This window comes from Linepithema humile, chromosome 1 (genome assembly GCF_040581485.1).
Source record: "Linepithema humile isolate Giens D197 chromosome 1, Lhum_UNIL_v1.0, whole genome shotgun sequence".
NCBI classification, from domain to species: Eukaryota; Metazoa; Arthropoda; class Insecta; order Hymenoptera; family Formicidae; genus Linepithema; species Linepithema humile.
Window position 1 is genome coordinate 15,944,113 of NC_090128.1, and position 11,303 is coordinate 15,955,415.

General features: G+C 32.0%; 1 protein-coding gene across 1 annotated transcript; it reads right to left on the reverse strand.

Moving 5' to 3' along the window:
* Nucleotides 1-797: 797 nt before the first annotated feature.
* Nucleotides 798-9,006, reverse strand: LOC136997540 (uncharacterized). The gene is made up of 12 exons (XM_067348451.1): nucleotides 8,213-9,006; nucleotides 5,518-5,733; nucleotides 5,222-5,428; nucleotides 4,965-5,117; nucleotides 4,686-4,769; nucleotides 4,485-4,577; nucleotides 4,068-4,297; nucleotides 3,842-4,001; nucleotides 3,614-3,763; nucleotides 1,689-3,523; nucleotides 1,237-1,319; nucleotides 798-1,170 (listed from the first exon to the last, which is right to left on the reverse strand). Exons 2-9 carry the CDS (start codon nucleotides 5,717-5,719, stop codon nucleotides 3,633-3,635), a joined length of 1,260 nt encoding a protein of 419 aa, XP_067204552.1. The 5' UTR covers nucleotides 5,720-5,733; nucleotides 8,213-9,006; the 3' UTR covers nucleotides 798-1,170; nucleotides 1,237-1,319; nucleotides 1,689-3,523; nucleotides 3,614-3,632.
* Between the last annotated feature and the right edge of the window lie 2,297 nt (nucleotides 9,007-11,303).

The window sequence follows — 11,303 nt, forward strand, 5'->3', positions numbered from 1 at the left end:
TACCAGAATTAAAGAGAGATAATCTTTCATTAATTCTTCCACTACAACACGTATTCGATCCAGTACAATTTGTGAAGTTTTGCAACCTTCTCGCACTTGAATTAAAAACTGTGCTCCATGCCATTCAAACAACTGGCAAGATGTCAATTCAGGGAAATTATAATTTTTTAGAAATTAATGTAAAATTAATTTCATATTTTTTCAGATTTTAAATCTGAATAATTTTAAAAACAACGTAATAATTTTTCTCCAAGAATGCCTACCTGCTGGTTCGTTAATATCTTCGAAATCTTCTGGCCGTGCAAGTTCCTGTATATTATCTTCTCTTTCATAATTTCCTGTATTAAATATTAATGCCCGATAGGCTCTTTGGAAATATTTTTTAAAAGAAAGCCAGTTAGAGTAAGTAGAACCACAACCCACAACAAAACACATTACCATAAAATTTTTGTCAAATCGATGATGCCGCACTATATGATTAAGGAGGTCAGTAACAGCACGATATCCCAGATAACAAAATGCTTGCACAAATAACCTCACTGTGCGCGCACGCAGTGCGGATGAAGTCGCACGCGTGAGCTCTTATCACTAAACAGATGCGTCATCATTGGAGACTCATATTGCTGGCACGCGTGAGACTGCATGCATGCGATAAAAATATGATCCTCACGCGTGCGAGCGATATGAACGTCAATTGCATCATGAATAAGCGTGTTTTATATATTTATTGCAATAATTTTATTTTAATATTAACAATTTACAATTAATTATTACACGAAAGGAAATAAAAAGGTAGATTTTGTATATAAAATTATTTATTATATTATTGTTAGAAAAAACTATATAATGAATTATATATTATATATAATAACTAAAAATAGACTATATATAAAAACATTTGTTTATAAATCTGTTTCATAATCGGTTGAATCTAATGATTCGTCCCCGTCGAGATCAGATTCCTCATCTCTTTCATCATTCATTGATTTTTTTCTTTTGTTACGATATCGTTGCTTCACTGTGCGCAAAACTTCTAATATTTCTTCCTTGAATATCGTTCTGTCTTGGGGTCTATGAAAATTTTGCAAATCGCAAAGCTTTTGTTAGCAGTTGTTGCTATTGTGGCTGGCGTGGACGGAGCTGGTGTTCTTGCAGATGATTTATTATTACCTAAAGAGTATATCATTATAGATTATGCTGCAGAATATTTGATTGAATAAATAATGGTTAACTTACTTGAAGATTTCGAATCTGTTAGATCCAGGAGTGAGTGAATAAGGCGGTTACTTATATTTGCTGTATAGCCAGTGTTTTTCGTGCTGAAAATGAAAGAAGTATATACAGATAGAAGGGTGCAAGGCAGTAATATAGTGCTACTTTTTCAAAAAGGAAATTAAATGATATACATTATGCTTAATATTTTCATTTACAATTTTCTACCTTTGTGAAATAAATAAACATTATTATATGAATAAAAATTAAGTAGTACGACCATGAAAATTAACAAAATGATTTAAAATAAAGATTTTCTTTACGGAAAAATGATCGCGTGGTTTAATTCACCACGGCGACTTTTTAAGGTTATAGTCATTGTCAGTATTTCTATTTCAACAAAGAAATCACTATTAAAAACAATTAAACCACGATCGTATTATTTTTCATATAATAAGGATATATTATGTACTCACCTCTGGTTAATACTGGTATAATTCACAAATGCACAAAAAATGAATAATCAGATGCACGTTGCACGTCGAGTAACCTGGAATAACCTCTTGTCCGTGCGAATTGTCTTTCCGTTTGTTATTTTGGTCGCGTCGCATGGCGCAGGCGCGGGAGGCAAGAGGCGGGAAGCGATAGGGAGATAGAAAGAGAGAGAATGACAGAGAGGGCAATGGTGTGTTATTAGAAAGAGGGGAAGGTGAGAAATTCGACGTATAATTTCATCCACCTTTTATATATATATTGCATACTCTATTTATCCAAAACAATCGTGCAAATATAATAGTATATATATATATATATATATATATGTATATGTATATGCAATTATTGGGAAAGAAATCTTGATGATTTTGTCTCGAAATTTTAAGAAAATTAGAAAAAAATTTTTGTAAAAAATGTTGAAAAATTATTTTTGAATGTTATTGTCCATTTTGGTATTGATGAATGGCCCAAATAATGCCTCATATATCATGAAGTAAAGAATGGATGGATATATTCCCCACATCACACTGTGACTAATTATATATATACCCAGATAGCACAGATACATTCTAAGAATGTTTTATGAATATTTTTTGAAAACTTTAGAATATTCTCAAATGATACGTACAAAGTATAAGTAACGTTCTAGGAATATTATCAGCACGTTCAATTGAGACTGTTTTCTTGATTCTAAGAAGGTTTATAGAATGTTCTACCGAATCATCATAGAATATTCTGAGAATACAATAGGAATATAGTGAGAGAATATTATAGGAAGATCTATATACCTATATAGGATGTACAATTAGGTACGTTTTTTATTGCTGAACTGAATTGAACTGGCTGCACTAGTTCAGAGTCTATCTTCTTTACTGCACATTAGAAAAATAAAGGTAGACTCTGAACTAGTGCAGTCAGTTCAGCTATATGACAGAATAATTTTTAAATATCAAATAAACTTAAATAAAACACGTTAATTACGCATTAAATAGTAACTTTTATTTTAATTATACTTTAAACATGTAATCGTAATTTAAACAAATATATATATATATATATATGAAACTCTGATATACTTATTCAAAACTTAATAAATGACAATTTTTTTAAAGAAAATGTAACACCAAACATAATGTGTGCCATTCTTATTCAGATACAAAAGATTTCATCTTGTATAACAAAAACATTATTTTTTTAAATTAAACTGATTATATGAGAAAAACATATTAGAAATAAAATTTGAAAAATAAAAGAATTCATTGGTGTCCACAATCCTCCGAGTGTGACACAATAATTCTCCTTATAACCTTTTCTCTAAAGGTAAAGAGTGTATAAACATAAAATGCTATTTCTTATATAAAGACTTATACACGTATAAAAATTTTACGCTTTTTTCCTCTAAAGATTAATAGTGTGATACGAACATATAAATGCTATGTGATTCTTATATAAAGACTTATATATTACGTATAACAAAAATTAAACTAATTATATAAGAAAAACATATTAAAAATAAAATTTAAAAAATTTTAAAAATTCGTTGGTATTCATTGCATAATCCCTCGGAGTGTGCACGATTCTCCTTAACCTTCTGGAGTGTGATACAAACATAAATGCTATTTCTTATATAAAACTTATACGTATAACAAAAACTTTGCGCTTTTACGCTTTTAATTTAATTGGCTGTATGAGAAAGATATTAAAAATAAAAGAATATAAAAAAAATAAAAATTTTATCGGTGTCCACAATCTACTATTCTCTTCTTCTTTGCATAACTCTTATCGAGCTCTGTGTTCTGACACAACACAATAACAACTGTAAAAACAATTATAAATGAAAGTAATTAGTAATGTAATATATATTCATATATAACGTTATTAATAATAATATAATACAAATAGTAACCTTTTTATAATGCAACTGTCTAAATAGTCAGCCTTGGCTTCTTTAAAGTCTTGGTTTCTTTTTCTTGCCTTTCTTTTGCTTTAACTAACCATAATTTAATTACTTTTTCAATATCTGCAAGTGAGGTTGCATGTATTTTTTTTACTGCAGCTATAAACATTTAACAACAAATTATTATTAAAAATTTATAATATTATAATAATTTGTAATATGTGAATGCATACATACTTAAAATTGTGGATGTAACATGAAGTATCGAAAAATTTTTTTTTCCTTTAAAACCAACCCAACTATATGTTTGAGCGATATTATCCGAAAATAATTTTTGCAAAATTCTTCGTGTCATACTTTTGTGTGACAGTCCTCCTATTTCTATCAGTTCTTTAACCTATCAGAAATATTAATGTTTAACAGAAATCCACTTACAAAATAGCATGAAAATGTTTCTACTTACGAATTGGTTTGCATGCTCTTTATTCGTTAAATACTCCTCTAATTCGTGCATTTCTGTTTCAGTTTTTAATGGAAATTCAAATTTATTGAAAATTGCATTATCTTCTTCTATTGACTTATTGTCTTCTTTATTTCTATTTTCCATTAAAAGATTCATGTCTTGTTGCACTTGTTGTATACGGAAGTTTATCGAATGTAACTGTCGCAACACTTGTTGTTGGAAAGCAAACTCTGAAAATTATTTAACAGAATTGAGAAGTAGAATGAGACAAATAGATTTCTAATATAATTTTTCTTTAATACAAATTTTATTGAAAATTTGTATTAAATTATATTAAATTGTTTTTATGAATAACGTAACTTTCCAATCCTAAATTAATATTTTATTAATGCTTTGTTACTGTTTCATATATCTTACCATTAGTACTTTTATTTTCATTAATATTATTATTCTCTTTGTTTATATTCTCTTGCACTTTATTTTCTATTGCATGTGTTTTCTGAGAACCAACTAAAATATATATAAATATATATTATATAATATTACATATTGTATGTATATGGACATGAAAACATATATTAAAAGAAGTAATATAATAAGTTAATCAAAAGATTTTACCAGAATTATAATGCATCCCGCTCAAACGGGAGCAATGAGGAATTGATTCTTTATTTGAACGTAGGAGTTTGCTTTTTGGTGAATCTATTATAGTATAAAAATGTGTGTAAAAAGTCAAGTAAATATTTTGTTGTAATATTTTATCTTAAATTATTCTATGTTAAATTGTTTAGTTTTTATAAATATGTACATACAAATATAAAATAAAATTTAAATAGAAATAATACAATAACTTATTGTTAGAATATAAGTTTTTGTCTTGTAATTTGCTTTACTTACATGTTTTGACAGATTTTTGTATTTCGTTACTTTCTTTTACTATTTTCTTGCCATAAGTAGCTTTATGTTGCATGTGCGAAGTTTCTTTTAGAGATTCTTGAGATTTTATTGAAGATAGCTGTGTGTTTAACTGTGCATCTTTCTTGACGATATCTAAAATTTTTGTAAACTTACTAAATGATATATTAAAATTTATGTGTACTATTTACAAGTTCCAAAACACTAACCATAATGTGCTTAAAAAAATTGCAGAATACCTGTACTGTTTGGTGGCTCTGGTAGTTTTAAATTAGATGATATTTCATCTTCAAACGAGCTATTATGTGAATTATGTGACGATAATGAGTCTTCATTATCGTCAAAAAATCTTTTCTTCTTGTGTATTCTCTTTGCATCATAATCAGATGTTAAATCAGACGTTTCTTCTGCTAATACGGCTTTTGCTTTCGCTTTTTGCAAAGTGTCTAAAAATAAACAAACATATGTATAATTATATAAAGTTTGTTATAAATAAAGAAAATATTTTATTTCACTATAATATAAAAATAATTACCATAAGTACGTCCATCACCAAGTTCTCTAATTTTATGGAGAGTCCAAGTACTTAGTATAGGTGTTTCGCAATTATTAATGCTATGTGTCAATTTTGACCCAATAAATGGTGGCCAATAACAGGTTTCACCATGTACCCATGATGTTGGAACAGCCTCTACCGTTTCTTCTTCAATGAAATGTACTACCGTCCAACAATTCATAGTGTACGCAATGTCTTTGATATAATAAGTAGAGTTAAACAGATGTTTTGATAATTATATACAACATAACAATTTGATAAAATAATTACTTATGCATTGCAAAATTGTTTTATTGCAATAAGCATATAATTAATAATATGATAAAAAGAAAGTTAAAAGAAAAAATATATGTTAACATTTTGAGATTATTAATTAGCAATGGAAAACACTTAACAATAAATTGATAATTATATTATTAATTATACGTATAAGAGAGTAAGATTATAATTATTATTAGTGATTATGTATGAAGAAGTGGAAGCACAACAAATGCATGCTCTTTAGTAGGAAAAATTACAAATTTCCTTACAATATTAGTAACAAGCCATACTGATAACTCACCCAATGTATCCACTAAATAAATATCTAAAAGAGATGAATTACATGGCTCTATAAAATAATTATTAACATTTAAAAATTTTTTACCAATTACATATAAATCATTATTTTGTTTTGCAAAATTATGAATAATAATGATACTACGATCACGCAAATAACAACAGTTATTACCCACTTGTGTAGTTAAAAAAAAATACTGCCTATTGTACATTTTTTATATTGAACATCAAAATTGTTTGTTGGCAATGGACCTGCATAATGTTCATTCATCATTGATATATTTCTTGGTTTGATGGGTTTGTTAAATGACAAATTTTCAGCTTCGTGTAAACGATTAATAATTTGAGCCAAAGCAGCATCAGGTTTTCTCACTAATTTTTTTAAATGCTGCAGATAATTTTCAAACGGGAAAGCACTGAGAATCTAAATTGCCAAAAATTCTGCAATCATCAACAACATGGATTAGACCATGAACGTTATGCGAAATGTATTCCACTCCGTAAATAATTATAAATTTTTTAACAAAGTAAATTAATAATGATTGAACATAATCTAAGCAATTAGGATAAAGTTCGATAGCACTTAAAAATCTAATGGCAACATACAAGCATAAGAAATGTAAATATTTTTCGTCCGATATGGAATTTTTTAAAACAATTGGCCCACAATACAACAAAAAGAATCTAAATTCTGTTGCTTTCCAACGTTTAGCTTCTTCAAGTGAACGAGTTTTTCTCACACATTCAGATGGGACACATATGGTTTTATAATAGTAAGATATTCTGAAATATTATCTATAGAATTTTTTGATAATTTATTCGGAGTTTTTCCAAAAAGCCATAAGTTAACTAGAAGCTTCTTTACAACACCCAGGAAAATTAGATGCATATATTCAAGTGGAAAACTATTAATCATGTCAAGACTAGGTATATTTTCTAAAATTGATGTCGCTATATGATGCTCAGCTTGTAACTTATTACGAAAATTTTGATCTGTTCTTTTTCTTGAAGTAATATTGGGAAAACAAACTCTACCTTTAATGTATTTTCCCTTTTGCATGCATTTTGTACATGAAAAGAAGCCAGTATGGCCTTTCGTATATGTAACAAAGCATTTAGCTGGAGCGTCACAAATAAAACCTTTTATAGTAAATGGTAATGTGTGTTCCTGAAAGATAAATCCATTTTGTGTTAATACTGCTGCTTCTTCCATAAAATTTTGTAAAAAGTCATTTGCACTAATGGGTTTTTCATAACCATGATATATCCCAATAACAGAAACATTTGAATAACCAAAAATAGAGCACAATATTGGATAAATTTGATTACTTGAACGTTTACTTAAGGGCAAGCCATCAATATTAATTAATAAATCAATTTTTGTAAGTGGTTTATTCGTAAAATTAAGAAGTTTGTCTACTGCCTGTTTTATTCCTATGTGTGAATACTTTCCCGATCCTATAGATTTATACAAATTAGTTCGAGGAGTAGAAAGTAGTGTTCTAGGATCAACAGGTAAAGTTACATGACCTCCTGATGATTTTAATATTTTTAATAAATCTTTTAGTGCACTATGACTTATGTTGTTTGTAACTGCCCATGAACGTAATTGTTCTATAAATCTATTTTCGATGTTGTTATCTACATCAGTGCTATTTGAAGAATTTAAGCTTTCTTCTGAATTGTTACAAGACATTGGTGAGTTATCATAATCGCTTCTGTTGTCAGAAATATTTCCTTCGGAAATATGTTCTGGAATATCAATATCATTATCAGTAATAAGTAAATCATTATCTGTGTTTTCACTGCTACTATCGCTGTCAATATTATTAGGGCTATTTACAGTATTATGCAGTTGGGAAAGTTCTAACGCAATAGCAGTATTATGCCTTACTTTTCTGTAAAAAGTTGCCTTTGAACACTTGCGCTTTATCATGCTTCTACTCTTATATATATTTAAAAGATAAATAATAATAATATAATTAATTGAATGGTAATATATATATATAATAATGATAAATAATAATATAATAAAATCAAGAAAATTACAAATACACATACAATACACATACAAATACACATACAATATATAAATATAAGTACATGTTTTTCTAACCTAAAATAATAAATCGTAACTTAGTTGATTATAGCACGGTCAGCGTTCGGGAAATCTTGCTTTCTTTAACTTTGCTTAACGGACACTTTCAGTTCGCCACATAAAATGAGCCACGTCCACGTGTGATATAGCATAGAGTGTATGTCAAAGAATATTCACGTATATCATTCACGTGTCGTCCAGACAGGAACGTGGGAAGGCGGAACAATATGACTAGCGATTGCGATTCAGGCGTATTCTGCAGGCGTACGTTAAAAGCTTCTTTGAAAACATTAAATATTCTTGAATATTCCTAGAACATTCAAAATGTTCGTCAAAATTTTGAATGTTTTAGGGATATTCTATGAATGTTCCGTACGAATATTCTCTCAAAAGAATATTAGTCTCAACATAGAATATCCGTAGAATAATCTGTGCTATCTGGGTACATACATTATGCTCGCATATGTGTGCCATCACATCGTGAGGGCAACGTGATGTCGTTCTTTCATTCATGACGTGATAATCACGAGTGAAAGTAATGCAAACTCACGGTAAATTTCGTTATTATTTTTTTATAATCGTATACGACAGTACACAATGACCTTTATGCTCGCATATATGCCCCCATCACACGTGATTGTACAGGGATATCTTTTACACTCGCATCTGTGGTTCCGTCATGTTGTGAGTGCAATGTAATTGGCGTTCTTGCACGCACGACGTGATAAGCACGCGTGCGTACAAAATGAACCCTCACGTATTGTTATCTGGGATGCACACATATTACATTTATATCTTTCGAATTGCATGACTAATTGCAATAAAAAAAATTAATCAATTTTTATATGACAAACAGCTGATGAATTGTGAAGTGCATTGAGAGTCGTTGCTAAGGACGACCAGAATTAAAGTTTGAATATTTTATCATTATTTATTCGGAATGTCTACTAACGAAAAGACTGTTTTTTGTGAAATTGGTGAAGGAAGAGTAAAAAAAATAAAGTTTACATCTAATAGTGCACTGGGAGATGCAAAAGCTCTTTGCCAAAGTTTAATTAAGGCGGCTAAAAAGGACTCTCATCTTTATGATAAAATTAATGGCAGCACAATAATATTACAATGTTTTGTCTAAGAAGTATCATTATATGTGGATGTTGAAGAAGACGACGATATCGCACCTAACTGTATTGTAAAAATTAAATTTCTCAAGACTCAAAAAATAATGGAAGTTTTGTCACCAAGTCCAGAGTCCTAAACTTCTTCAAACAACTCATCATCAAATTTTCAAAATTTAATTGATGAAAAATTGGATTTTGTTTTATATGTTGAAGACATTCTTTTGGCAAAAAAATCAAATGAGGGAGACGTTCATTTAAATCAGCGCTCGGAATTAGTTGCACATTTCGGGCCGATTCCCGAGATTAGATGTAGGTATTCTAAAGATGTAGGTATTCTCACCTCTGCGCCATTTTTGGCCCATTCCCCCACTCCTTACCCTCTCGCCCATTTACCGCTGAGCTAAGAAGTAAGAAGTTTATCTTCGGCTGATTCCCGAAACGACGCCTCCTGTTCCCCCACTACCATATATATATTTAATTATTAATGAAAATAAACATTATTTATGTAACAAAGAAAATGTTACGATATATATATATTACGTATTAATGAAAATAAACATTATTTATGTAGCAAAGAAAATGTTACGATTTCCTGAAAGATGCCTAAACAACCCAGCCTGTTTCTAATATAAAACGCTCCTGAACCAGAGCTATCGGTGGCTCGGTCGCCAGCGGCCAGGCGGTAGTGGGGGAACAGGAGGCGTCGTTTCGGGAATCAGCCCGAAATGTGCAACTAATTCCGAGCGCTAATTTAAATCAACAAAATGAAAATGAATCTTCGACCAGTTGCTTTTCTAAATCGAAGAAACAAAAAATTTAATTACTTGTAACGGTGCAGCCCGCAAGCTGCATCGTTACGGCTACGGACCGTCCATCGTCCGTAGCCCACCAAGGGCGCATCGAGCGCCGATAAACTTTATCGAAAACAACGGCGGTCAATCGCCGAACGGACCCCCACATCCGACCGTTCCGAAATTCCGTTAGTTGGGGGCCCGCCGCCGAAACCGCCGATGCTTGCCGATCCGAAGTCAGTCGGCCGCCAGCCGGATATAAAAGAGGCCCGGCTGTACGTCTTTTCACCAGATCCTGTTCGCTGCTAGACAGCGAACATCCCTCTACGAGCGTTCTCGTAGTCCGCCGAGCGTACTCGGCTTCTATGCCTTTTTCCAGCACACGAGCGTTCTCGTGTACCGCCGAGCGTTCTCGGTATTCTTTCTCCGCATACGAGCGTTCTCGTATACCCGTCGAGCGTACTCGGCTCCTCCAGGCACCGATCTTCGTGCACGGGCATTCCCGTGTACCCAGCCGGATCGCCGCTCTAAATCCCGAGCGTTCTCGTACTTCCGCCGAGCGTACTCGGCTTCAAGCCCCCGATACGAGCGTTCTCGTATACCCGCCGAGCGTACTCGGCTTCTCACCTCCCAGACACGAGCGTTCTCGTGTACCCGTCGAGCGTACTCGGCTTCCCAATCCTAACATCGCGTTTCCGTGCACCGGAATTTAAAGTTAGAATCCACCCGGCAGGCAAAACCGCGTCAACCAATCCGCGCCGCCGAGCGGCCCGTATCGATCGATTATCGAACGGACTCGTGTCACCGCTACGAACGCACCCGCCGACAAGCGCTCCGTCGTACCAACCGTCACAACTTGATCATCTGCACTTGCGCAAATCATTCCACCGATCGCACCAAGACGCTTCACGTCACGCGTAAATCGATCATACTCCGCCGTCAGACATTTAAATCACTGTACAGGCCATACACCGCCTTTATTTCACTCACGTAGTTATACATACAGGACATTTATACACATTTCATATCGCAATCATACGTCGTTTTGTTTTCACTCACGCAACTACACATTTGTACACATCGCACCGAGTACATTTATACCAATCATACCTCGCATGTATACACAGTCATCAAATTCATTATTTCAATAAACACATTTCTTATTTATTATCATCAATCGCGTGCATTCCTTTTGGCGTA

What these genes read in the sequence shown, in the direction of transcription:
- LOC136997540 (XM_067348451.1), bottom strand. Translation starts at nt 5,719, where the DNA reads ATGAATTGTTGGACGGTAGTACATTTCATTGAAGAAGAAACGGTAGAG. An exon ending in ACAAAAATCTGTCAAAACAT is followed by an intron (nt 4,770 to 4,964) that starts GTAAGTAAAGCA and finishes ATACTATAATAG; the next exon opens with ATTCACCAAAAAGCAAACTC. An exon ending in AAGAGCATGCAAACCAATTC is followed by an intron (nt 4,002 to 4,067) that starts GTAAGTAGAAAC and finishes TATTTCTGATAG; the next exon opens with GTTAAAGAACTGATAGAAAT.